Source organism: Lotus japonicus, chromosome 5 (genome assembly GCF_012489685.1).
Source record: "Lotus japonicus ecotype B-129 chromosome 5, LjGifu_v1.2".
NCBI lineage: Eukaryota > Viridiplantae > Streptophyta > Magnoliopsida > Fabales > Fabaceae > Lotus > Lotus japonicus.
The window spans coordinates 10,945,809-10,973,698 of record NC_080045.1 but is presented as its reverse complement, the minus strand read 5'-3'; the positions used below and the strand labels follow the sequence as shown (position 1 = coordinate 10,973,698).

The 27,890-nt window shown below is 36.2% G+C and overlaps 2 protein-coding genes and 1 long non-coding RNA gene across 53 annotated transcripts; 2 read left to right on the top strand and 1 right to left on the bottom strand.

Annotated features, from left to right (window-relative positions):
• The first annotated feature begins 840 nt into the window (after positions 1–840).
• Positions 841–9,383, top strand: LOC130718495 (uncharacterized). Of its 50 annotated transcripts, none has more exons than XR_009012674.1 (18): positions 843–1,097; positions 1,765–1,875; positions 2,460–2,534; positions 2,706–2,779; positions 3,051–4,164; positions 4,303–4,440; positions 4,585–4,719; positions 5,005–5,149; positions 5,297–5,794; positions 5,902–5,987; positions 6,196–6,257; positions 6,861–6,980; positions 7,057–7,201; positions 7,303–7,604; positions 7,853–7,926; positions 8,316–8,519; positions 8,631–8,778; positions 8,939–9,340. It is a non-coding gene; the product is annotated as an uncharacterized LOC130718495 (long non-coding RNA). The 50 variants fall into 50 exon arrangements; XR_009012667.1 differs by having other exon boundaries at positions 2,665–2,779; XR_009012654.1 differs by having other exon boundaries at positions 2,652–2,779.
• A 5,449-nt stretch (positions 9,384–14,832) lies between these two features.
• On the top strand, positions 14,833–18,019 carry LOC130718776 (uncharacterized). Of its 2 annotated transcripts, XM_057569402.1 has the most exons (5): positions 14,833–15,046; positions 15,459–15,658; positions 16,095–17,084; positions 17,399–17,435; positions 17,581–18,019. In XM_057569402.1, the coding sequence occupies exons 3-4, from the start codon at positions 16,210–16,212 to the stop codon at positions 17,433–17,435; spliced, it is 912 nt and encodes a 303-aa protein (XP_057425385.1). In that variant the 5' UTR covers positions 14,833–15,046; positions 15,459–15,658; positions 16,095–16,209; the 3' UTR covers positions 17,581–18,019. The 2 variants fall into 2 exon arrangements, with proteins under 2 accessions (XP_057425385.1, XP_057425384.1); XM_057569401.1 differs by lacking the exon at positions 15,459–15,658 and having other exon boundaries at positions 14,834–15,046.
• Positions 18,020–22,949: 4,930 nt separating this feature from the next.
• Positions 22,950–25,666, bottom strand: LOC130719108 (cytoplasmic 60S subunit biogenesis factor REI1 homolog 1). The gene is made up of 5 exons (XM_057569751.1): positions 25,404–25,666; positions 24,179–24,763; positions 23,930–24,099; positions 23,480–23,692; positions 22,950–23,365 (listed from the first exon to the last, which is right to left on the bottom strand). Exons 1-5 carry the CDS (start codon positions 25,506–25,508, stop codon positions 23,206–23,208), a joined length of 1,233 nt encoding a protein of 410 aa, XP_057425734.1. The 5' UTR covers positions 25,509–25,666; the 3' UTR covers positions 22,950–23,205.
• Between the last annotated feature and the right edge of the window lie 2,224 nt (positions 25,667–27,890).

Below are 27,890 nucleotides of genomic sequence, written 5' to 3'. Positions count from 1 at the left end.
CTAAGTGGGCTAGTCCACCAACCCGCAAGTCCACTAAAATATGAGTTGGATTGAGACTTTGAACCCAAATACTAAAAGTGGGCTAGCCCAACCCAACTCGCATTTTTGCGAACCAATAACGAGTGGGTCTGACCCCCTCTCCCCCGCCAACACATATTGCCACCTCTAAGTGGAAGTGAGAATGAAATTGAGATGAAAGTGAGAGTGAGGTGAAGAATTGGGTAGGGGAACGTTAAAGGGGATGGGAATAGGTTATTTTGAGAGGACGATATTTTAGAAATTTTCAATTTTAGGTATGGTGAAAATTTGGCTAAACGATGTATGAAATTTAACTCTCTTTGGAGTATCTTCATCCCTGGTTCTTAGAGGTGAGTTCTTAGGCTAAGAACTAAGAATCATGTTCTTGTGCATTGGAGAGAGCTGATGTGGAGTTCTTAATTCTTAAAATTAAGAACCAGTTCTTAGAGCATCTCCAACCATGGATTGCTAGTTGAGTTGCTTAAACATTATTATGGTATGTCCAAGCTGTCACATAGGATTTAAGCAACTTAGGCAGATTTTCCCTCAACCATGGTTTCTTATTTTACTTTTGGTTTGGTCACACTATATCTCTTATATTTATATTTTTATATGAGAGAGAAAATATAATTTAAGCATATATAAGCAAAATGTAATTTTATAGTAAAAAAGTAAGCGGAAAGAGAGAAGCAATCATCTACATATACTTAATGGGCCGTTAGAAAAGCACTATTCATAAGAGAACTTCCAATCTTGGCCATTCAATTCAGTTTCTGATCTAATGGTTGATTTTCATTCCTCACCTAACCACAGTCCCACACCTTCCATCATTCACGTTTCCCCCTCATTCATCAACAACCATGAATCCTTCTCCACCACTACACTAAACCCCAGAGGTCAGAACAAAGCTCCTCCACCGTCCTCACTTTCGGTCGCTCCGCCGCCGTATCTCCGGTCACCGCTCGTCGTGCAATCTCTGCCCAGCCACCAATCGCTTCGCCCCATAGCTCCGACATGCCTCTATTGTTGGTTGTTCATCTCCCCTTTCTTTAATCGCTCCTTCTCTCTCACTCTGTTTGGTAATCTCCCATTCCCTCTCTGTTTCTGAATCACTCCTCTCTCTCATTCTCGATTTTTCGAATCTGGGTAAGGAAAAGGGTAGAGGCGGCGGTTGTGATAAGGGTTTGGGGCTGAGGTATTGATTTGGGGTTAAGAAAGGGTGAAGGGTTCCATGGTTGAGGGAGAAGGAGGTGTGGTGGCTGTGTGTTTTGGGTGGGAAGGAGAATGTTGAGTAAGTGGTGGTGGCACTATTCAGAAGAGAAATTTTTTTGTCTGTGTTCCAATTATTTTTTTTTCCAATTTTTTGAGCCTAGCTATAGGTCATCTTTTGTTTTTTTGGTTTATCACTTGTCCTTTCGGAAGAAGAGAGGATGATGGAAGATGATGGAAGAGAATAGCAAGAGTGTGAGAAGACTTAATCTATTATGTGGGAGGCTTTCCTCCTAGCAGGGCTTTTTCTTGGGAGAATTTTCAATTAAGCAAGTTTTAAGTTCTTCATGAAGGCTTAATCTATTATGTGGGAGGCTTTTCTCCAATTATATTGAAGTTTACTGCACTGCAAGGAAGGCTACTGGCTGATTGTTTTCTTGATCCTTAGCCCTTTTTCTTTATGTTTTCCTTATGGTTGCTTTTCCCTCAAAGATGTTATTGTTGGTTCTGACTCTTATTACAATGCAATATTTGTAGCCTTTTTTGCTGGTTGTACTTGTGGGATCTATATGTATCACTGCTATGAATGCTATCTGTCTTGCTGTGGGATGAACAGAGAAGTAGGATGTGGTTGGAACTAGATATATGGTTTGGCCCCTGGACTTGGCATATTCTTTATGTATCATGTAGGCTTTGATTAATAACAGTTGTTACTGCAGGGCTTGGAGGAGTTTTCCATTTAATAGTTGGGCAAGAGTTATTAATGTTAGATAGAGTACTGATTTTCATTACATTTTAGCAGTTTTCATTACTTGCAATTTTAGAAAAACAAAGGCTCACAATGTGATATGACTATTGATTAGTCCATAAGTCCCCAAAACAGCACTAACAACTAATCCAATTTCAAAATCCGAAATACTTTTTGACTAATAATGTTTGTGTAGCATATGTGATCTGATAGAAATAAATCTGATTTTTAATTGGTCTATAGCTACTTCAATGTTATTCATGTAATTTGGTTCATATATATTATTTTAGTGGAGGACATGTATATGTTAGGTCATAGTAACTTCTATCATGGTAACTTCTATTTGAAAAATGAGGAAGTTGTTCTGGTGTAATCTCTATATTAGTTTGCAGTTTAATTCAGTCTCCAAGTTATACTGTATATTTTTTTTAAACTTCCATATTTAGCATATGGCATATTGTAACCATGTCTTATTGGTGTGCAGTTACCATATATCCCCTGTCGTTAAGAGGTCCTCACTCCAATCCTCGGATTTTTGCAACAGTTTCATGTGGGAGAGGTAAATATCAAATCCTTTTACTTTATTGTTGATATGTTACAAATTTGTGATTTTGATTATATTCTTTTTTAGTTATCTTAACCTTTGTGCAATATTCAACTCTATGGCTGTGGCAAGACGTTTCTTACAGTGTTTTGGTGAAGATGATCTGCACTCTTCCTTCCATTGCAGCACCATCTCTGTCAACCTTCTCCCTTAATTTGAGGAATTTGGATATTGGGTATTTACACATTTGGAAAATTTGGGTATGTACTACTAAAACTACTACTAATTTGAATAATTTGAGTTTTGATTCTTTACTACTAAAACTGGTCCTGGAAGTTGTGGTGTGGAATCCCTTCTTGTAGTTTTCTGATATAAAGCCAAAAGCTAGCGCGTTATCAAATCTTAAACATTTGGCTCTGGTCCTGACATTATTAAGAAAATATCATGGTTGATTGTTTTATATGAACACAACATTTTCCAAGTACCTTTCCTAAAATTAAAAAATGATGCCTTTATTTGGCTCTGTTGCAGATACCAATCCAAGTTTAGTGGTGTTGTATTATGCATAAACTAGGTACACCTTTCCCTTGGAATCACTATTCCTAAGAAAGGTTTCAATCCTGGCCATTGATTTCAATTGGTTTGTATATTATCATTCAATCTTGACCTTTGGTATATAACATATTGTTGGCCCCACCCTTACATTTCTCTCACGTTTCTCTTTTTCTCTTTCCCCTTCTTTGTGGTATTTTTCTTTTCTTCGATGACGAATTCTCTCCCCTTCTGACCTAAGTGCGTCTTTCTTTCCCCTTTTTCTTCTTCCATGACCTAATCGCATGCATCGATCATGTTTCTGCTGAAGGAGTACAGTGTGCTGCAGTCGTTTTGCTCTCCAATTTTTGTACTTTTGATGATCTCACCTTCTGCGTTGGAGAAGTTTTGGTGGAAGGTGAAGACTGTGGGCATTGGTTTGATTTCGACAGAGATCGTCACATTTAGCAGGCTCTCTCACTGTATATTCTCTAATGTGTGGGAGCAGTTGGTGTCAATTGTAGTTGTTGCAGTTTCAATGAAGAAGGTTAGTTTCTTTGATTAGGGTTGTACAGTGTTATGATTGATGCAATTGATTTAAGATTTCGTGTGATTTTAATTTTTGTTGTTGAATTGTTGAATCCATGCTGTTTTACTTGATCAAAATGAGAAGGGTGACATTTTTTGTTGAAGTTGAACTTTGATTTGATTTGTTACTCTCTTTTGTCTGTAGAAGAGAAGAATTAATAGCAATGTTTGTCAGGTCACTGTTTTGATGTCAGCTTAGTACAAGAGGTTTGGTTTTGGCAGTGTTCCAGGCCCAACAATTTACTTGCTAGCATCCTTCAGTTTAATTAATTTGAAATTGAAATTTGTAATGACCTACCTGTCTCACTTTGTATCCGTCTATAAATACTGGTGTATTGTGGTCTCTTTGTTGCTCTTGCTCATATCCTGGTTTGATTTTGATATTGCTATTGCTTCATTGCTACCTATCTTCATATCTGATATTTGATATTTGTCTTGTGCCTTAATCTCAATCATGGCCTTTACTGCTGGTCCGTTCAACCCTCTGAGTTGCTTATTTCCTGGAAAAGACACATGGAAAATTAAGGTTCGTGTTCTTCGTCAGTTGGTTTGACACAGACACTTACGATTATCCTCCACATCTTGATGCTCACTTGGCATTAATCATTCCTTTATTTGTGCAAGAGTAACACTGCTATGTAATTGAACCAACTTCTGTGTATAGATTTTTTACTAGGAAGTCAGCTATGCACGTGTTTCACTGCTCTGTTGTATGGGAAGTTTAAATCAATTGCAGAATTAGTTTTCGTTCCAGTCCAAGCTTTTTGATTTAGGGTGCCATCTGCTCTCCTTTAATGACAAGGTAACAACTTTAATGCTTTCTGAATTCTGAGTTTCTTTATAGGTGAATAATACTCTATATTTCTAGCAAAATAATTAGGGTGCTTACAATTGATGCAAAATTTCGTCACTATGACATATGTTTCTTCAATCCCTCTTTGGTTAGGTGACAACGAGAAGGAGTAGAATAGATTGTTGAAGGAGATTGGGGAAGTGCTCACTGTTTGTTGTCAAGAGTAGAGCAAAATCAGAAGCTAAAGACGTCATTTTCTTCGTCAGCTGAAGCTTTCCCTAATGTCAGGTCAGAAGGGTTGGCTTTCCCTTTCCAATTGTCTATAAATGCTGCCTTAGTTTGTTGCTTTTCATTGTTCCTGTTGCTATTTCTCTACATATCTGAGAATTGGTCTTTCCCCCAATCTTACTGATGGTGTTAGGCTGGCCTTCTCAATCCTCTTCCAAGTTTATGCCTTGGCAAATATACATGTCTGATCTTATCTGGCCAGTTTTTTTCTTTCTTACAAGTGTAGATAGATAAAACTGATGGTTATTTCTTTTTCTATTTGTTTTTTCAATCTTAAATGTCCAGAATATGAGTGAAGAAGAAATAGGCGAAGGAAGATTGTCCACAAAAATGGATGTCTTTCCAATCGTGAAAGGAGCAAATGGAGGACTGGAAGAAACAGCAAAGTAAAAAAGTTGTGGGAATTTACTAATTGTCTTATGAAAGTGGGGTAAATCTGTTTTCTTTTTACTGAATATGTTCTTGCTGGTTTTAACTTTGTAATATAGAATTTATTGATTTTTCATACATTTATGAGTTATGTGTTGTATTACATACATTCTTTCCATTATCTAATGTTCTTGACTGAATCTTGCAGTGCTAGACTTCGCCATACAGCTTGTAGAAACGGGAATAGAAAATGATGCTCTCTTGGCATTGATCATTTTATCTTTTCAGTTTGTCCTGGTCAATCATGAGTATTACAATGGTGTTGCATGGAAGGAATAGATGGAGGATTGGAAGAAAAAACAAAGTGTTGCAACCCTTTGCTGCTTCACTATTCTATAAGGGAACATCGCAACCATGTTTTCTTCCTCGCATGTTTTGTGTTTGTCCTCTTATGTTTGGGTGCTTTTGTCTGTTTTTTTTTTCAATTTCTGCGAAATTGACCCTTTTTTAGTTAATCTTTTCAATTTCTTACCATTTACAATAATTTTCTCTTTTAGAACTCCTTTTGTTTCCGTTTTTCCACAATCTGGAAGAGGGTTTAGTAAATAGTATGATTGCGTTCTAGACCCATTTGAAGACAAGTTACAAGTAATGCTGATCTCATGTTAGACTTTCATGTTCAAGAAGACTTCGACATCACCACAAGGTAACTTTTTCCCCTTTAGTCTGAATCCCTTCATCTTACTTTGATGGTGGCACTGTCAGATCCTTCGCCTCCAGTGGCTTTGCGTTGAATCCTTTCCTAATTTGCAGGTTTTGGAGCATCATGTAGGGTTGATTTTGGGAGAGAAGCTTGGAAATTTGGTGTACCAGACACGAATACTTAGGGACTGCAATGGGTAGGTGTGGTTTCTTCCCTTTTTTTATTTTTTTTCCTCATGCTATGCTCTTAAATTTCAATGTTTCTCTACTATTGCATATCCTATTTGGGAAAGTATAAACAAAATTCTTTTTAGAATAAGAGGAACTTTGTTGAATATACTCTTTCAAGAGTTGCTTCTTTTTTCTCTCTTAGTGAGTTTCATTCACAGCCTCTCCTTTCAGCAGTTGTGCAGCAGTCCTAGACTCCACCTCATTATGCAGAGTTGCAGTAGTTCTGCTTTGGTAAGGTATAGTTCCTTTGAGGTTTTATTGTTTGAAGGTAAATTAGAAAATATGCTGAGTTCTTTTATCCTTAATTATTAATTCTTATTATCAATTTGTCGGAATTTGTAACTCGCTATGGAACAAGAGATGCAAATATAAATGTAGAATTCATTAGTTTGGTAACAAATGTTGAGTAAAGCATATAAATTGGTCCTGAAAGTGAGCACTTACCTGCTATAGTGAGAGTTTCCATTTAGAAAAATGGAACTTATCTGCTATAATGAGAGTTTCCATTTAGAAATAATTGATCTGGCTATTTGTTAAATTAGGTTCCAAACTTTTGGTGGCATTCCCACTGTTTTGTGCGCGGTCAATTTCTAATTTACTTTCTATCATTTGCATCATTGCTGGAATATTTGGTTGCTTCAATTCTAAATTAAATCCAACTAGATCCAAGCCTATGTGCATGAAATTACCTTTATATTGCACAACAGTTCTAGCATTAATTTACTAACTGTGTTTCATTTTCTCTTTGAGAACACTTCCCACTGAGGTGTGTTTTAGAGAGGAGTTGTTGTTGAGGTTGGCTCAGTAAGATAAGATGGTGGGTGCTCTGTCTATTGCAGGTTCATCAGTGTTGGACTGTAAAGGTGAGCAGTTCCTTCACTGGCCGCGAGGGAGTGGAGGCTCAGTCTGAGCAAAAGGTTGCAAGAAGCACCGTAGGAAGAAAAGCGGATTTTAAAATGGTAACATGATCAATGTTTTGTGTTTAAAGTTGTGATTTGTAAAAAAGAACTTGAGGTACTTTGTTTTTTGTTACAGAGGTTTGGTTTCTTCATAGGCTTGATTGAGAAAATTCTATCTGGGAATGTGTCATCTCTGCCTTCTCGACTTAAGGCTTAGTGAAAAAGAAGTAGCAGTTGAGGACACAACTCAATGAGCCTCACTGCTGCTTAAGAATTTTAAAGTACATCCTTTGATTCTCCTCACATGCTTGCTCACTTGAAAAACCAAGTGCACTTTGAAATCCCCATGCTTATCTGTTTTCACTTCTTTCTTGAATTTCAGTTTGGAATTTCCCTCTTTGCATTCTACAGCTATAGATGCACCTTTACACAAATATTGGGCATAAACCATATAAGCCTCAGAATTCTGACAATAACTTAAGGATATGAAGTGGAACCACTGCAAGAAATGGATCTGAAGTGAAGTGGCTTCCCATGGAGAAATCCTGTTGAAAACATGTGCCACAGTACACAGTTCCAACCACCACAACTGAAGGAAGAAGGTCGTTGCTGTCAAGGCTAGCTTCTAGAAGACTACCACGAGTGAGACTGAAACAAAATTACCAGGAACCAAGACATTCTAAGGTTTGTTATTTTAGAAACAATTATTATGAGTGAACTGAATTAGTTTCCTCTTCCCCTCAAAGTCTCAAACCTTTTATAATCAAGCTCCCCAAAAGTCAATCTCATCTAGCTAATTGCTTTCAAACAACTTAATTGTGTTTTTTTGGGTTACTTTTTTAAGCAAGAAACCAGTTTTGCTGTTAGTTTTGTCCAAGTTACATTTTTCTTGGTTTTCAGTGAAGAGGAAACTAAGGAGAATATTTTTTCAGTATTTCCCGTGACTGTGAGATGTCCTTTAGACTTGGATGCGAGATTGATGAGGAGCCACCTGATAAGCTAGAAGGTCTGTAATGGAAGTATTGTATGTCTAGCATCTTGTACTTTGAATTGGAAGTCTAGCATGTTTTTTAAGCCAGCTTTGCGAGTTTAATAATGAATGAAGTTTTCGTTTTTCCCTCCATCATTAGATTTTCTACTTAAAAGCTAATGCAATGAGTACATTTTATGTTTTGCAGTCTTAAGTTTAAGTTCTACATAAAATGAAGTAAATCGAGACTTTTGTTTATTTTCTACTTTCTTTCATTTCCCATAATCCTTTTGAAATAATCATCTTCTTAGATAAGATTTTTGGGTCCTCTTTGTTTCAAAGATTTTCATTCAAATTAATCGCTTGATGCAAGAGATTTCAAATATGGTTGTAAATTGTTGTCTATCTTTTTATTTATCATGTAGTTTTTCAGAGCTAAGGTTGAACCCTTCTTGGCCAGAGACATGGAGACATCTATTAACAACACTACAAAGGAAGGGAGATCAATTTTCTCTACTGTTGATACATTGATACACTATACCCCTCTTCCTGTAGTTTTGCTGCCTTCCGGTCCGTTAACTGGCTAAAAGAAACCAATTATGCCATCTTCTCAAGATGAATGCTCCAATGTCCAAACCCTTACTTTAATCCCTGTTGTGAATTTATTTTCCTTCTTTTATATATTTACTTTAAAGTTTTTCTTGGTCACAACTCGCTTGCTTACACGGTTAAAATTTCAGGTGGTGAACTGTTTATGCTTTGTCTGAAAGACTTCTAAAGTAGATTAATAGATCCCAAAGTATAATTTCAGCGGTGTTAGCTTGGCATGGGCTCAAGATGCAAGTTCATTATTTTACACTATGTTAGATGAAAGCAGTGGCCTAACAGGTAAAATTGTTATTGGCTATTCATTTTTATTAGTTTTTGAGGTTGGAGGAACGAAATGGATTTTAGCTTAAGATAGTATCATAAGTTCAACTTCCATGTGGTTTTATGGCAGGGTTTTTTGTAAAAATACTTGGATATGATCCTATGAATGATTTTGCAGTATTTACAGAAAGTGATTCCAATTATTGCGTGGAAATAACAAGCACAAAAGATGGCAAGTTCACAACTGTTAACTTGAACTTAAGGACTTCATTGGAGGAAGGAAGTAGACAAAATGAAAAGGCCAACTCTTTTTTGTGGGTTTGTGAGTGTGTCACCATTTTGCTGAGAAAAATTGGTGTGAGTGCTGCATCAGAGGGAGAATTGGGATATTTGAATAAAGGTGCCCCTTGGAGCAGTTGCTACCAGTTTTATGTACTTATCATTTACGTTTCTTTGTTTCTGGTTGGATAATGTTATTCACCAATCACATGTACCTTAAGGGTTAGAAGTGGTTAGGTTACATTCTATATGAATACTTGATTCATTTTCTATATATTTCTGCATTCCATGGATTTTGTAATCCTCCTCTTTCATACATATTTTTTATTAACAAGACTTTATCATTTACTTTCTAAAAAGGGTAGCCCCTATATATGTGTCATTCTGAAAGTTAGGGTTTTTTGTGAATGTTAGCCGAAGTGATATGACTAATTTCGCGTAGCGGGTGGAAAGGGTAAAGTGTGAAGGGGACAGGGTTCAAAACTTGTGGATGTGAGTAAGTTATTTGTAAAGCTAGGCTATCATTTGAACTTATTAGATTAAAATAGTTCAACTATTATTTTTAAGTATATTTTTTATTCACTTTGAAGATTGTAATATATTTCCTACTATATGTCTTAGTATTTTAGAGTTGATATTATTTAGATTTGGAGATCAAATTTGAAGTGAAAGTTAGGTTTTTTGTGAATGTTAACCGAAGTGATAGGACTAATTTCGCGTAGGGGATGAGAAGGGTTAAGTGTAAAGAGGACAGGGGTCAGGGTTCGGAGCTTGTGGATGTGAGTAAGTTATTTGTAAAACTAGGCTATCATTTGAACTTATTAGATTTAAATAGTTCAACTATTATTTTTAAGTATATTTTTTATTCACTTTGAAGATTGAAATATATTTACTATTATATGTCTTTACTTTATTGTTGATATGTTACAAATTTGTGATTTTGATTATATTCTTTTTTAGTTATCTTAACCTTTGTGCAATATTCTTCGTGCACCTTGATGAACCAATAAAATTATAAATAAATAAAATATAAAAATGATATTTCACTTATCTTAAATGTGATTGGTCCACCTAGGATATGGATTATTTAACCCAAATTTTTTTAATGGTATTTAAACTATATATAATTGAAAAAATTACAAATTATTAGTATATAAATTAATTTGTTTATTTTTTTTTATAGGCAAATGTTAGTGGTTAGTAATTACAAATGCTCATCATCAGGGTTCGAACCCTGGACCTCCATCTCCAACACCTATTTCTATCACACCCATTAATTTGTTTATCTTAATAAATTAAAGAATTAATTGTATTAAATTGTAAAATCGCTCGTCCGTGCATCGCACGGAAACGGGCAACTATCCTAGTTGCTTAAATAAGCAACATTCTAAAATTTAAGCAACAAAAACTGTCATATCATGTTGTTCCAATAGTTGCCCAAAATAAGCAATGTTGCTTAGGTGCTTCAACTAGGTTAAGCAACTTGCATGGAGATGCTCTATATAAGCAATTTACTTTATTGAGTTCTTAAAAATGGTTTTTTTTTCCCTCTCTCATTCATATATCCATATTGCTTTATGAGTTTTGCTTTATCGATTTATAGAAATAAAAAATATAAATAATATGGTGTTATAGGACCAATGGAATAATGTTAAGATCTCAAAGTTAAGAACTCGGGGTTTGAGCGAAATCTGCATTAGTTAATTATGAGTTGCTTAGAGCATATGTGATACTTCGAGCTCATGTAAATAATGCTAAGAACTAAAAATTACTCACTCCGTTCCTGATCTTTTGTTGTTTTAACTTTTGTCATAAATTCTAAAACTTTTTTTGTTTTACAAACTCAATGCATTTTTTCTCAATTTATTCCATGTATACCCTCATTTAATATTATATCTCTCATCTACCACCACTTATTTTCACCAATCAAAATCATAACAAGTTTTTTAACCAATAATAATGATTCTCTCTCTTCACTCTAACTCAACATTAAATAAGGGTGTTTATGTCAACAAATATATCAATGATTGCACTCTTAAACAATGTGCATAACCCTAAACAACAAAAGATCAGGAACGAGGAACGAAGGGAGTAAGATGTTAAGATGGAGATGCCAGCTAGACATTAAAAAAAGCTGCATGAAAGTTGACCATGGCACCTTACGTCATGAAATTAAAGATGACAAAAAATTAAGGGTTAATCCTCTAATTGGTCCCTGTGGTTGTGTGGCCGTCTGAAATTAGTCCCTCTCGTAAAATCTAAGTCCTCGTGTTTGGAAAGTGTGTGGAAATTAGTCCCTCCGGCGAGGACCTGCTACACACACTTTTTCAAACACGAGGACTTAGATTTTACGGGAGGGACTAATTTCAGACGGCCACACAACCACAGGAACCAATTAGAGGATTAACCCAAAAAATAATGAATAAAGTCAAGGAACCTTATTTTGACAATTTCATTTGGAAACGTCTTGAATGTCGGCTTCATGGTATCTAAATTATTAAAGTACTTCTAAAATATAAATTGACTTCCGACTCCACAGTATGTACTTATACTTTATTAAATTTTGATGGTTTTATTACATAATTTTTTTTTATAGAATTTAGTACTTAAATTCAATTTGAAGTAAATTGATGCTTTCATTCTACACATTTTCGTAAGAAAGCCAAATTGATATCAAGATTCAAGTAATTGGACAATATTTTTGTAAGAAAAAAAGTAATTGAGAAGGAAAATATATATATATATATATATATATATATATATATTAACTTTCGCGAAAGCAACTCGTTTTCCCTCTCTACTCTCCATTCGTTAATAAATATAGTTTTGGTTCATTGATAGATCTCTTTTTGTAGGTGTGGTGCAGCTTGATAGGATCTCATCCACACATTTCTTCATAGTAGATTGTACCTTGTTGGGACTTGGATTTTGTTGGTATTTTGGTTGACCAGGTTACTATACTCATGTTGTTGAGAGAGGTTGTTTCTCAACATTTCGTTTATTAATATATATATATATATATATATATATTTCTCGTTTCAAAAAAATTGTAACTTTGAAATAAAAAATGGTGAAATTTAACTATATTTATGTAAGTTATTTAAACTTGGGAGTGCATACTCTCTTTATGAAAAGTTATGTTATTTTTTTCAAAATTCCCCCGTATTGGTTCAATGGACCTATGAAAAGGAGGGATGAAATTTAATTATTTACGTGTTTTCCCCCAAGGTGTCTATACATCCGACCACCATGAAAATAATTTTTTCAGGGTTTGGACATCACATTAAGTGAGTAGACATCTTTCACTACGAATCACCCGACTATCCATTACCATGTTTGATTAAGAGGAGGAGGGAAAGATAACTATGTTCATATTTCATTTACGAAGAGAGTGGAGTGATTTAAAACAAATTTAATTTAATTACCCTTAATTTTAAATATAGTTTTGAATTCTAAAACTTGATAAATGATATTTTTTTATATGAAATGTTGCTCTAACCCCCCCCCCCCCCCCCCCCCGATTTATGAGGGATTTTGGCTCTTCAATTCCTCTACAATGCCTACATGTCATAAATTTTGCTCGGTCATTTGTCCATGTGATGAGCCTAGTCACCTGAGAGGTGACCACATGGACTTTTCCCATCAGTTTTGGTCTCTCAATTTTTTTTAACCCTTTCATTCTCTCATTTTTCTTTTTCTTCTTCTTCTTCCTCCATAACCACCATACCATAAAATTTCAGCCACAAACGAGAACCAACCTAAAACCCTCAAAACTCAGAAAAAAATAATTGAGAAACAATTCCTCTCAACATGGGTATAGTAACCAAATAAAAAGCTGACAAAAACTCAGCTACTATAGCAAAACTCTCCACTAGTAAAAAAACCCCAAGCATGAAGCATGCTTTAACACCCAAATCAACAACCCCTAATGTCAAGTCTATACCTCTAGGAGAGTCCCCCTTTGAAATTGAAAACAGCGACAGGTTCAACCGGATGCGATGGTATCAAGCTGCATGACACCTGCAAAAAGAGATCTAACCCAGTTGTGCAAACCAAAGGACCCAACAAACGCCATAGAGCTGAAACCCCACAAACAAGAACATAAAAATAACAATAAAACACAGAAAAATTAAAATTGACGGAACCGGACGAGCAAAAAGCAGACAAGAACGTTAACACTGCCTCCAAACCACCGCAAGATCCAGATCTACTGCAACAGCCCTATGGAGAACACTCAAACTAAACCTGCAGGATGCAAAACACAAAGACCGGAAAGTAACCGTAGCTTCAGCAATTTCACGGAGATAAAGAATGAGATCAACCACATGAACCAAACATCGAACCGCACTCCACCAATACCACCCAACACAACAACCACACCACGAACACCACTTCTGTCGTCGAAAGTTACATCTAAAGAAAACCTAACAACAATAACCACCATCCAAAACCCACGCCGAGGACACCCACCATGGTGGTGCGCCGAGACAACTCATCGAACCAAGTCAGGGCTTCTAGCAAGATCCCCACTGGTCCCACCTTCACCGCTGCTCCATAACCTCGTTTGAGCCCTCAACTAGAACTTAGCCACCAATCCAAACCAGGAGTTCGTTCGACCATAACTTCTCAGACCAAAATTTTACCCGTTTTTGGTTTGCCTTATAAATAGGAACATAATAAGTAATTCTTAAATTGTAATATAAATCGGTGGAGTTCAAACTTTTATTCCTATTAATCTAGTTTACTTTCTACTAGACTAAAATTTTTACATTATTTTTTTTATTTGCTTTATAAATAGGAGCACAATAAGTAATTATTAAATTTCAATATAAATTGAGTTATATTTATGGTGTCGTTTAGGGATGGCAATAGGTAGGGTCTGGGTAGGGTACTATTGTACCGATTCCCATACTCGCGTTTTTAAAAATTACTTGTACCCGTCCCAATACCCGCGTGGGTAGCAACTTAAATGCCCGTCCCCGTACACTCTGGGTACCTATATGCATGTACCCGAGCCCATTACCCGCAATTTAACTAAACAAAATATATTTTTTCACTATTTTTATTTATAGAAAACAAAAATACAACTAATTAAATTTTTAAATAAAAAACAAATAAAAAATACAAAATATTATTCAAATACTTAACAAGTAAAATCATTCAAATAAAGCAATTTTTTAGAAGGAATAAGCGAGAAAGATATAACTTTAAATTTATAATTTTAGATTAATAATACAGTCATAAAATTGTAGGTTATTAACTTATTAATTTAAAAAATAAGTGGGAGTAAATTATCAATACCTTCAATACTCACCTATGTTTTTAAAAAGAGTAAGTTTGAAATCTATAACTTGAGTCAATTTGTCAATAACATGATATATTGCCAAATAATAATAATAATAATATATGTGTGCAGGTATGGGGCGGTTGGGTACTATAGTGTTCATACCCCCGCACCCATACCCACTATTTTTTGCGGGTAATTACTCACACCCAATCTCATACCCATCTAATGGGTTTTATCCTACCCATAGTGAGTATTTTTTGCGAGTACCCTATGGGGTCCGAGACCCATTGTCATATTGTCGTCCGACGGCCATTTTAAGTAGAATGATATGGTATCCTTCAATTCATTTTATAGAATACAAATGAATAAATTATAATTTTATAAATTATTAAAATTTATCATAAGCAAAACATGACAAATCAAGACAAAAGGTTTGAAATCCCTTAATTTTAGATGGATAAATATATTGGAAAGAAAGAAAACCACATAAAAGGACGTTATTGTCTTTCACTGTTTTTTTCTTTTTGGTCACAAAGTAGAAGTAGTGCAATTGTTTTCTGTGAAGGGGAAGAACAAAGAGAGAGGGAGAGAGACCCTACCCACTTTGATTGATCCTCAACCTGGCATCATCATCCATTTGCACGAAGATCGCAACCACACTCGACACATCAATCTCTCCGTAAGAGCTTCACTGTTCAGTCATCAATTCTTGTGTTTAAGGTTGGTGGTGACCTTGTGCCCTGTTTTTCAATCTATGACCCTTTGTGCCTCAAAGCTTGTCTCTTTTCTGTTTTTTCATTTTTGGGTCTTAGTTTATTTTCTGGGTCGGGTTCAATTTTTGATTACCTACCCGGGTTTGTGTTTTGCCAGTTCTTCATTTTTGGGTCTTAGTTTATTGTCTGGAAGACTGGAACCTGTATCTTTGATTGCTCAACTTGATCATTTTTATTTAATTCTGGATATTGGGTTGTCATTTTTTCATTTCATATTAGAGGAAGGCTTTTTTACTGTTCTATTGGGTTTTTCTGTTAATTCATTATATTTTATTGATGGATGATTTTATTTGAATTACTCCAATAACATATGTCTTCTAGGGTTAATATGGTTGTAACTAACATGGTTTTAAATTGAGGTCTCGGGTGCGGTTGCATCATAATCCTCTAAATTGCGGACAAATGGTGCTGATGCAGCTGCAATTGCGGCCACGATGCTGTTGCCGGGACTAGTATTATGGTGGCTACAATTGTTGTTGCAGCTTACTATTTAAAACTATGGGTGGTAATTTTGCTTTAGTATGATGGCAAGTTTTGTGCTATCCGTTGCTGTAGTCAGGTGTTCTTTTTTTCTTTTTCTTTCTTCCTGATTTCAGATTTGGTATAATTGAACTCATGAGATCTCTTAGATGATGCTGTTCTATTACTTTTGAGTCGTGTCTGTATCTCTGTTAATAAAAAAATTAGGGTGGGTGCGGACCTTTGTTTACTCTGAATTAAATTTTTTTGCTAATCTCTTTGAAGAATATAAAGGTAAATGTATCTATCTTTTCAAATAGAATAGTTCAGGTCTTTCAATGCTTGACATATTTCCAGTTCATAACATACATTCCTCAGTCTATAGAGTGGTTTTATGAATATGAAATGCAGTCATGTAAGTGATACTTGGAAACACTTCTTGCTTGCTGTTGCACTTGAATATTCCTACTCATTTAAATTCTAACTACTTTACTATATTATTCTAAACTAATTCTTTTTTTTTTCTTATATATTAGGCTTGTTCTAAAACACAGGACACGGTCTCATTGTTTCATTTCCAAGTTTATATTCACATATTCTGATGTTTGAAGAAAGGAGCTTGCTATTAACTAGTTCAAATACAAATTTAGGATGAATAGTCCAACTAGTGTAAACATTATGGAGGATATTCAATTGGAGATCAATTGGGACGATGTTGCTTGTCCCATATGCTTGGATTTTCCTCATAACAGTGTGCTTCTTCAGTGTTCATCTTGTGATAAGGGTTGCCGTGCTTTTGTTTGTGACACAAATCAATTGCACTCAAATTGTTTGGATCGTTTTAAAAGTGCAAGTGGTATGCCATCATCTTCGGTGTCTAATGCAACTTCTGTTGGAAATATTGAACCTGTAGTATCAGAGGGTAAATGCGATCTGACTTGCCCTTTATGTAGAGGTGAGGTTTCTGGGTGGGTTGTTGTGGATAAAGTTCGCAAGTATCTTGATGAGAAGAAGCGTTGTTGCGATGAAGTGCGATGTACGTTCATGGGAAGTTACTTGGAGCTGCAAAATCATGCTCAACTTGAACACCCTAATGCACGTCCATCAAAAATTGATCCTGCCAGGCAGCTTGATTGGGAGAATTTTCAGCAATCCTCCGAGATCATAGATGTTTTAAGCACTATTCATTCAGAAATCCCACGGGGAATGGTTTTAGGAGATTATGTGATTGAATATGGGGATGATGATGCTAGGGATGAGTTTGATGACTTTCCTGGAGATGAGGGCAACTGGTGGACCTCTTGTATTTTGTATCAGGTCTTCGACAACTTCAGAAGTTCTAGAAACAGAAGAAGGGCAAGAAATGGTGATACAAGAAGAGGCAATCGTCGTTTGAGTTATGATACTTCAAATTCTGATGAAGGTTCTGTAGCGTCTGTGGAGAATGCGGATTATAGGGTAGATGAGACTGACGATGATTTTGTTAGCACAAGTAGCTCTTCAAGGGGTAGCAGTGGTTATCGCAGGTCATAGACTATCTTAATTGATAAATTTTAACATTGTCAATATAAGACTTCACATGCAGAACATTTTCGGTGATTCTATTGAGATTCCATGATAAAAAGTGTTAGGTCGACTGTGAATTTTTCTGAAACTTTTCCCCTGAAAGATTCTGAAAGTAAATATTTTCTGTTCTCTTTCTCAAGAAAGCTTCACATCTATTTATCAGTTTACATAACTAGAATCAGATTCTTTTTTATCTATAGCTTCTGATGCTAATTATCTAACATACGGAATTAAGAGTATGATATCTCATTTTCATTTCCGCTTTTATTTGCAGATACCGGAGACGCCAGTCCCGCTTTTATGACAATTAGGTATGCGCTAGCTGTTTAAGAACATCTTTTTGTCATTGTACAAAGATCCTGATGTTTTCATACTGACTGCAAATGCAGCCATTGTTATGTTGGTTTCTTGCTTCATTGCTTTTAGATTGGTGATGAATTTTCTCTAATTTTGCAGGCAATATATGAAATGAATGCACGAGGAACGCAAGGTATGAGACATGCGAAAAACAGTGGACAGCTTGTATTCACCATGCAAGTATTACATTTAAATCATCAGTTATTTTGGCAATGAGATGTGCTGTTTGGGAGACTTTTGAAATTCTTACTTAGTTTCTATAATGCCTAACTTCAATCAAATTTGCTTACCGAATCTAAGCGAAGAAAGTATGCTTGCCATTAGAAGCTTGTTGATGTCCTTATGGGCAGTTATAGTGATTCTACTAGCATTCTGCTGTTTAATTATGCCGTAATAAAAAAATTAAAATCTTATTTTCCTTGTACATATTAGCTAATTGATTGTGATATGTTAGCATACCTTCAAGGCATGTTTCTATATTCTTACATTTGTAAGTGTAACTATGTAGATTTTACTAGTGGCTTTTGTTTGGATTGAATTGACTCTGCTTGAACTTTTTTGTTACTGTCAATCAGAGCCATTTCTACAACTTGTGGCTGTGCATTATTGCTCTTCTATAGACATGCCAACATGTCATGTAGCTGTGCACGATTTGAGGGTGAGTGATATTTAGCCAAGTAATGCTTTTGACAATACAAAATAGTTTATGAGAGTATCTCAAGATTCACATGTTAAAATTTCATATGATTTTGCAAGTTCTTAAAGGTGGGGAGGGGAAGGCTTTGGAGGGAAGGGAAAGGGAAGGGAAAGGGAAGGGTAAGGAATGGTAAGCTCTTCCCTAGTTTGCAAGTTCAAAATTAGGGAGAGGAGGGAAATGGAGGGCTAGCTTTCAAAAACGACATTATTACCTTCATAACTATTTACTTTCATATACTTTTTGAGAAAAAAGTTGTTGATAATGTTTTTCATTTTTTTATTTCCGTTATAATTTTCTCTCACTGAAAAATTGGCCCTAAAACCTAAAATTCGCACTAAACACGACTTGAATCCCTCCCTTATAAAAACTTTGAAACAATGTGCGTTTTGTAAAATTTTGAAATTCCAAACAAGGGGTTTAACCCCTCTCCCTCCCCTTCCCTTCCTCTCAAAATCTTCCCATCTCCTATAAACTCACAAACAAAGTCTTAAGTTTGCGGTTCTTTTATTGAGGATCGGTTCTCTAATCGTTTGGATTTGTTTAACAGAACTAGCATGTAAGAATGTAAATCAGTTTTAATTACATTACGTTCAAAAAAATAATAATCACATTAGCATTTTTTATATATTTCACCCCTATTTATATAAATTGTGGACATCTTCGAAAGTGTTGTTATCACCTTTAATCTCAATAAACTAACCTTCATTATTCTCTATTTTCTTTGATTGGATAGTTAACTTCACACTATTTATCATAAGAACGATTTTTTTTTAGTCAAAACTTATTAAATTCAGATTTAAGTTCCTTCTAAATTTTAAGTTTCAATATTTAATTTAAAAATTTTAATTTAAATCATTTTTCATCTTGTAACGAGTTAATAACAACCCCTTATATGGCGCAACCCGCTTTATTTGGTGCACACTTGTACGCATTCCTCGTGAAGGTGATCGAGTGTTGTGTCTTACTTTTTCTTTTTATAGGCAAACAATTTATTAAAGGGTGTACAAGGGGTACTCCAAACCCAAAACAAAGTACAAAATTCAGAAAGAGAAGAAAAAACATAACAAAGTGCTAATATAAGCTAGTATATGGACACAACCCCACCCAACCAACACTGGAACTCCCTCAAAAAACTAATAAATGCCCCACCACCTTGAATTGAACTCACTATAATTGCCCCACCAATCCTCATCAAATTCACGCAAGTCCAGAGATAGTTGTCACGTGTGCCTCCAAGCAACAGACCACGCACACGGAAATCCCAAGCACATCCAGGTGATTAAACCATGAGCAGAAACATACAGCAAGTGCTGCACAGTTTCACGAAAATAATGCAGCCTCAGACATGTGAATTATGCAGAAAAAATACTTATAAGGACTGCAAACATAGCAGTGGGTGTGAGGACCATTCAAAAAGTGAACTACTAAACCCACGTGCTTTTGCTTTTATCGTGTTGAATTCCTCATTAACCATATGCAGTTGTGCCTTACTTGTTCACGTTAAACACCCAGCACTACAACATCATCTTTGTTAAGTATGAAATCACAACTCCGACCACCTTCATTCTACCCCTAAGAGCATCCCTATCCATAAGATCTTACTTTGGGTTCCTAATATGATTTCTATGGGCTCAAAGTGCTACATAAGATATAAGCAACCCATAAAAAATTGGTGTAGATTCTATAGGGAAACTAATGTTTAATTTAAGAGCAAAACAGTTACTTAGGTTTTTGCTGTTCACCAATTAAAATAGAACACGTGTATTATTTTTTCAACCTCATTAATATTCAGTTCTAATAAACTTCACGCCGTTACTCTTCCATGGACGTCCAAAAAAGATAAACTTTTCCTTGAAGCTCTGCAACTCGATCGAAAGTGATGTATCTTCCATTGAGAAATTTCTTTGAAGCAATCAGATCTGAATCAGAGATAATTATGATAGAAAATCGCAGATCACATAACCCAAATCAGTGAAATCACGAATTCATTGATAAACCCCTTGATTATATGGAGTTACTACCAATATTTTGAAAATAGATTTTGGTTGTGTTTGGATGAGGGATTACAGAAATTCAAGGGATTTTAAATGCTAGGGAATTCAATTGAATCAATTGAATTCTCTTGAATTTCAAATTTTATCGTTTGGATAAAATGGTGAAATTCCCTCAATTGTAAAATTCTTTGTTTGGGTAATATAATTGAATTTCCTTCATTTAATTTTTTTTATCTTAATATAATTGGCCGAAAACTCGAAAGTCAGACGAAAACCCTAAAAATCAGCCAGACTCTCAAAAATCGACCGAAAACTTAAAAGTCGACACAAAACCCTAAAAAGTGGCCGAAAAACCGAAAGTCGGCCAAAAACCAAAAAATCGGCCGAAAACTCAAAAGTCGACACAAAACCCTAAAAAGCAGCCCAAAACCCTAAAATGGCCAGAAAACCATAAAAATAGGCCGAAAATGTGAAAGTCGGCTCGAAACTCAAAAATCGGCCCATAACCCTAAAAATCGACTGAAAACTCAAAAGTCGGCACAAAACCCTGAAAATCGGCCCGACACTCAAAAGTTGACCGAAAAACTGGGCCAATTTTTAGGGTTTTGGGCCGATTTTGAGTTTTCAGCCGAATTTCGAGTTTTCGGCTGATTTTAGGGTTTTAGGTCAATTTTTTAGTTTGGGGCCGACTTTCACGTTTTCGACTAATTTTTAGGGTTATCAGCCGATTTTGAGGGTTTTGTGCCGACTTTCGAGTTTTCGGCCGATTTTTGAGAGTCGGGCCTATTTTTAGGGTTTTGGGCCGACTTTCAGGTTTTCGACCGATTTTAGGGTTTTGGGTCGATTTTTGAGTTTCGGGCCGACTTTCATGTTTTCGCTCGATTTTTAGGATTATTGGCCGATTTTTAGGGTTTTGTTCCGATTTTTGAGTTTTCGGCCGATTTTTAGGGTTTTGGGCCGATTTTTGAGTTTTCGACTGACTTTCGAGTTTTCGACCGATTTTTTAGTTTTCGGCCGATTTTAGGGTTTTGGGTCGATTTTTGAGTTTCGGGCCGACTTTCACGTTTTCGGCCGATTCTTAGGGTTATTGGCCAATTTTTTTGGTTTTGTGCGGACTTTCGAGTTTTCGGCTGATTTTTGAGAGTCGAGCCGATTTTTAGTGTTTTTGACCAACTTTCAGTTTTTCGGCCGATTTTTGAGTGTCGGGCCCATTTTTAGGGGTTTGGGCTGATTTTTTAGTTTTTGTCCGACTTTCGAGTTTATGACCGATTTTAGGGTTTTAAGCCGAGATTAATTTTTTTGACTGAATTTAGATAGGGTTAAGGGAGAGATGAAGAATTTGAAATTCCTTCCTATTTTGAGGTGATTTCAATTACCCTAAATCTTATTGAGTAAAATACATCATTTAATTACTAGTAATTTGAGAATTCCTCACATTAGATATCCAAACAAAGTATTTTAATTGAAGGGATTTGAAATACCCTCTAAAATTACATTCCCTCAAATATTCCCCCATCAAAACACAACCTTTGAGATGCAGAGTGAGGGAATTACGCATGATACTAGGAAAGGGAGAAAGGTTCGCATTCAGATATGGAAGGTTACCATCCCAACAAATTAATTTCTGCTTTGTGACCTCATTAAATTCTCCAACATCACAACAGACTAAGGTTTAAGATCGGGAAAGAGAAAAGGAGTGATTTATAAAGGGGATTGAGAGAAGAGAAGAACAAAAAACATTTTTTGTCCGTGCGGTGGGTGAAGCAATTTCTTGTTTGATCTGGTTGTTTGAGAATCAGTAGACCCATAATAGAGAGTTAGAGAACGTGGAACAAGGAAAGAGGAAAAATAACCTTTTACGGTGGAATGACGGTGTCAGTTTTATTAGACTTTAATATTTATGACAGAAAATAATAATCCACATGTTCAATTTTAATTGGTGAACAGAAAAAACTGCACCTAAGTTTTTCCCTTAATTTAAAAGTTGTTTGCGCAAAAAGCCAAATCTTATTTTTAAGAACTAAGAACTTCCACTCAGCTTTCTCTAATGGGTTGAAAATATAAGGTTTGACTCCTAACTTAAGAACCCAAACTAAGATACTGCTACGGAGATCTCTAAAAATGACAATCTTCACCATGTCTCATCTCTCAAACCACCTTTGGAGGCTCCCGTTCTCACTCACTCCTTTCAAACTAAGATACTGCTACGGAGATCTCTAAAAATGACAATCTTCACCATGTCTCATCTCTCAAACCACCTTTGGAGGCTCCCGTTCTCACTCACTCCTTTCAAACTAAGATACTGCTACGGAGATCTCTAAAAATGACAATCTTCACCATGTCTCATCTCTCAAACCACCTTTGGAGGCTCCCGTTCTCACTCACTCCTTTCAAACTAAGATACTGCTACGGAGATCTCTAAAAATGACAATCTTCACCATGTCTCATCTCTCAAACCACCTTTGGAGGCTCCCGTTCTCACTCACTCCTTTCAAACTAAGATACTGCTACGGAGATCTCTAAAAATGACAATCTTCACCATGTCTCATCTCTCAAACCACCTTTGGAGGCTCCCGTTCTCACTCACTCCTTTCAACCCAGTTTGTATAGCCGACTGGTCAACCACCAACAGCCCAAACAATTAAACCGGTCAGTCTAGTCTGTTATTAATACTGTGTTGGATATACAAACCCTTTCTTCGATCCTCTCCCTCACCCAAAAAGAAAAGCAAACCATACTTTAAAAAACATTGTTATTTTATTTTCAGTACCCCAAAATTTGCATCAACCAAAGAAATCTAATTATTCCAACATCTCTCAAAAGCAAGCCTTTATCATCCGGTTGCTCATGATACACTCAACAGCAAATAAATAAGCGAATATTCAAACATCTCTGTAAGACAAAATATAGTCGCTTCATTAAGAAATGTAAACTGCTTAATAAGAAGGGGAGGGAGCTTGTAGCTAGATAACTATTACACAAAACTGCCCAAATTTCAAACTGATAAGTGCAACAGCAGAGAGAGCAAGAGAACTAATACGTGCAATTCTTTGGCAGGTTACGAATGACATTACTCTTCATCCCCATTTTGCTGCGCATATTCTCCACACCAGTCTTGCTCATTTGTTTCAGAACTTTCATCCTCACAATTTGCTCCCTTGATTGGACTGTAGCCAAACCCATGCTCCGGTACCTGAAAATAAATAGATAGTTCCTAATTACCATGTGAATTTATGATTTACTTGAGGTACACCAAATGTTTTCCCTTAGCATTACCAACAAAAGAGTTAAGGTTAAAAAGACAAACCTTGAAGCCAATGCAGCAGTGATGGCCATATTTGCTGGTGATGGCCGTGGTTTCTGACGATAATAACGCAAAAATTCACGTGAACCTAGTGTTCTGGTTGATGTTTTATCACCAGATTTCCTACTGATTACGAGCTCAGACCCCCCAAAAAGTTCTATGTTGTTGGTTGTATCACCAGATACAACAAGCTGCTCACCTTGCTCATCCACATAACTGCAAAAAAAAATAGTAATATTTGAGATTTCATATATCAAATATCAATAGCCCAAACCAGTTACCGGTAAGGGCATGTTTCGAAGTTTTGTATAATCGATTCTATAGCCAAAAACAATTCTGGAGGGAAGCTTATATGGGTGGTGAGATAATTGATTTTTGATAAAAGAAAACTTGATCTAAACATGCTTATAAATAATGAGAAATTCAACATAAATCAGTAGCAACTAAACTAACCTGCTGCTGTAATCGTAGAAATCTTCTAACTCTACTTCCTCCTCATCATCTCCATCACCAAAATGCACTTTACAGTGACTTTTTGCCACCATATGTTTCCTGACTGCTTCCAAGCTGCTGAAAGGATAACATCGGTCATTGCAGTACAGACACATGTAGTCCCGTTTGACCTAGAAAAGAAAATGGGAAAATGTTAGCGAAATTAGGACCTATTTTCTTTTAGGGATGGGGAGTGACAAAATTATATACCTTAAGGCCAAGATAAGTGAGGAGGCCTTTTGGATCCTTCAAATACTCAATATCTGGAATGAAGAAACCATGGTGCTTGTGCATGTGAACCATGCAGTTTTCTATTGTGTTGTGCCCTTGATCGCACATAAAGCAACAAGCTGGATCTAACTCCTCAAAAGTATCATCATCATCTTCATCCATATCATCATCATTGTCAGCATCCTCATCCACATTCATTTCAGTCAAGGACTTCGCAGCATCGCCAACCAAATCATCTTCTGGGTCAACCTCCTCCCATTCATCTTCACTTTCTCCATCTTCAGAGACCTGTACCTCTCTTCTCGGAGGAGGCCTATTCGCAGAACGTTGTGGAAGTGGCTTAACTATTGCCTTCTCATCCGATTGACTAGTTCCTTCAGAAACACGCATCAAGTGACCACGTGACTTAAGATGCTCAGCATGAGCCTTAGAACTCTTATAACCCTTCCCACAGAGGCCACAGCTATAGAGCATGGCGGTTTCATTTGCTTTGTCTTTCTCTTCAGCAAGAGCGGCTTGTCTAGCCAGAAACAGAGCTTCAGTCACCCCAGGAACCCCAGCCACCTATTCATTTTTAAAAAACAAACAAAAAAACCTGTAATTTCAATATCATCTAGAAACAAATCATGTTCTTCAAACAACATAACCACCAGAAAATTCGTCAACAGAATGCTTTCAAAGCTAATAATTTACAAGCTTAAATCAGCGTTATCAAATAGCAGTGCAAGCGTCGCGGAATTTTGGCTAATCGTGATGCCGCTATTGCCCACAATAGCGCGCTATTCCCGCTATTTGCAGCTAAATAGCGGAATTTTGGCTCACCGCGATCGCCGACCATCACAATTTGACAACACTGGCTTAAATCCTCACTGTAATTGCAATAATCTCCCGAAAAACTATATCCTCAACAATTACTTAATCAAATTCCAAACAGTTATGATTCAAAGTTCTTATATCCTACCAATTAACCCACAACCCTAAATCAGAAAACAAAAAACACGATAAATCAGAAACTGAAATAACATAATTTATCATTGGTTACTCTAAGCACAACCATATGTTTATATTCTTCATTTTTGTCGATTGAACCATCAATAAAAAAAAATTCAAAAAAATATAAAATTAGGGTTTAAGATATGCAAATTTCTAGTAAATTAACGAAATAAATGAATGAATCGATGAACAAAATGAAAAGAATAAGGACCTTGCGTTTGAGATTGTAGCGGTGCCACTCGGATTTGTAATGGAGTTTTTGGTCGGCGTCATCGATGAACTCAGTGTTGCAAGCGTTGCAGGTTAATCCTGGCATAGTGAGTGAGGGTTTGGATTTTTGTTGGCTGAAGGAGATGAAATGGAACCTGAAAAGTGAATGTAAATGAGGATTATATAGCAGGAGGTGATGGTTCGATGTCGGCCAATCGGTCAAGAAAAATTAGGGTCTGTGTTTTGGGTGGGCATCATAACATACGTAACGCATGACACATTTATGCTTTCGTTTGTTAATTTTTTGTTTGTAGCACTAATTCAATATTTTTTTACATTGAAAAGATAAATAGAATCTCGAATGATTGATCCTTAAAATGAATATTAGTTTTTTAAAAGTTTTTCGAAAGAGAGATAGTGCAACGGATAAGATATATGAGTGAATAAGAACTAAAACAAGTAAAACACACACCAGATTTATCCTAGTTCATCATAAATCAATACGCTACTTCTAGCTTTGGTATTCACAAAGATTTTTCACTATATCAGCCAAGTATCAAGGACTTCCCATTCACAAGTATTCTCCAGGATTTCTCCTTCAACAAGTATTATCAAGGAACCTAAATCGAAGAAAGGATTTTTCTTCTACTTATATTCTCTCTGAAAAGAGTCATGTGGAAAATTTAAGATCTAGCAACTCTTCGGTATTGATACAAGTTTTGACACTAAGAGCTTTGTGAATATGTGGATGAAAGTGTTTTTGACTTTGAAGCTTAATCTCACTTTTCAATTCTTTCAAATCTTATTTCATTGGTTCGATGTGTTGAGATCTTCAAGGCTTCTTTTAGGGCCCGTTTGGTACGCTGTATAGTATAAGACTTGATAGTATAAGGTCTGATTGTATTAGGCTGATAGGATAAGGCCTAATAAAATTTTAATACTATACAGCGTTTGATCTTGCATTGTATAATTTGGTGGTGACACTGATGGTGTGGTAGTGGTGGTATTGGAAGGTGATAATGGTTGCAGTGGTGGTGGATGATGGAGGCTTCGCCGATGGTGGTAGTAGTGGCGATGATGGCTGTGGTGGTGACAGTGATGGTGGAGGGTGGGGGCGGTGACAGTGGAGGTATGAAGGTATCAATGATGGTGCCAGTTGTGGAGCATGGCGGTGGCGACAGTGGTGGTGGTGGTGGTAGCAGTGGCGGTGATGGTGGAGGGTGGTGGTAGTGGTAGAAGTGGCGATAACGATGACTACAGCGTGGTGGTGGTGGCGGCGACGATGGTGGTGGTGGTGGCGGCAGTGGGGTGGTAATAGAGAAGGTAGTGATGGTGGAGGGTGATTGTAGTGGCGGCGATAGTGGTGGTGGTGGTGGTGGCGGCGACGGTGGTGGTAATGGTTGTGGTAGTGGTGGAGGTGGTGGTTGTGGAGGATTGATGTGGTGGCGGCGACGATGGTGGAGGGTGGTTGTGGTGACATCAACGGTGGTGGCGACGGCGGTGGTGACAGTGGTGGTGGTGGTAGTGGTGGAGGCTGTGGTGGTGGAGGGTGATTGTGGTGACGGTTGATTAAAGATATTCAAATAGCTTATACATTGCACTCTTATCATACATTATCCATCATTTATAGGGTGGATTAAATAATCCATCATTTTGATGTATAAGAGGAGATTGATGTATAAGCTTATACAATACAATGTGACCACCAAACAATTGATATGTCCATAATGTATTGTATAAGCTTATACTATCATGCCTAATACAGCGTACCAAACGAGCTCTTATACTCTTTTTTTAGTTCAAAAGACATTGTATCTTATGTACTACTCCGTTAGTTGACCATCCAAAGTTTAAACAACTATTTGTTTTGCATTTAATGATTTTTCATGTTCGATGTATTTTGGTCAAAGATATTTCCTGAAATATGACTCAAAAAGTAGGTAGAAGCTTTATGGAGTGGATCATTCCTCTTTGAGTGAAAGTTTGTAGTTGGTAGATAGTTGTTTGATGTGACGTGTATGACAACATTGTACTTTCACTTTATTCAAATTGTCTTTTGTAGTTCACGTGATGCACTTTGAGTTCTTTAGCAATTTCCACATAGGCTTTAGACAGTGAAGCTTTGTCAGATATGCTTATATCCTCAAGGACATAGACGACAAGTTCTTTTGTTGACTAGTCAACTCACTCGACATTACTTTCTTCATACTTGACTTATGATGTTTAGACGTTAGTAGAACGAGTCATATGTTTCCCTGAAAATTTTAGACAATTGAGTTTAGAGAAATTTTTGTATCTCAATTAGATTGTACAACAATATATTCGAAAACATTGTTATCACTCAAAATATGAGATTAATTAGATAGGTATCTAACATTTAAACTTATCAATCTTTCCCTTTTGTATGATTACAACTTTTTAAGATAAAAGGGTAAAGAATGTAAAGTTCAAATGTTAGATTTCTGATTCTCTAATTTCATATTTTGAG

Bases quoted from the DNA above. Each gene is read 5' to 3' on its own strand.
- LOC130718776 (XM_057569402.1), top strand. From the start codon at position 16,210: ATGAATAGTCCAACTAGTGTAAACATTATGGAGGATATTCAATTGGAG. The intron at 17,085-17,398 runs GTCATAGACTAT...TTTTATTTGCAG, and splicing joins GGTAGCAGTGGTTATCGCAG to ATACCGGAGACGCCAGTCCC.
- LOC130719108 (XM_057569751.1), bottom strand. From the start codon at position 25,508: ATGCCAGGATTAACCTGCAACGCTTGCAACACTGAGTTCATCGATGAC. The intron at 23,693-23,929 runs GTTAGTTTAGTT...TTTTTTTTGCAG, and splicing joins TTCTACGATTACAGCAGCAG to TTATGTGGATGAGCAAGGTG. The intron at 23,366-23,479 runs GTTTGTCTTTTT...ATTTATTTTCAG, and splicing joins ACTGCTGCATTGGCTTCAAG to GTACCGGAGCATGGGTTTGG.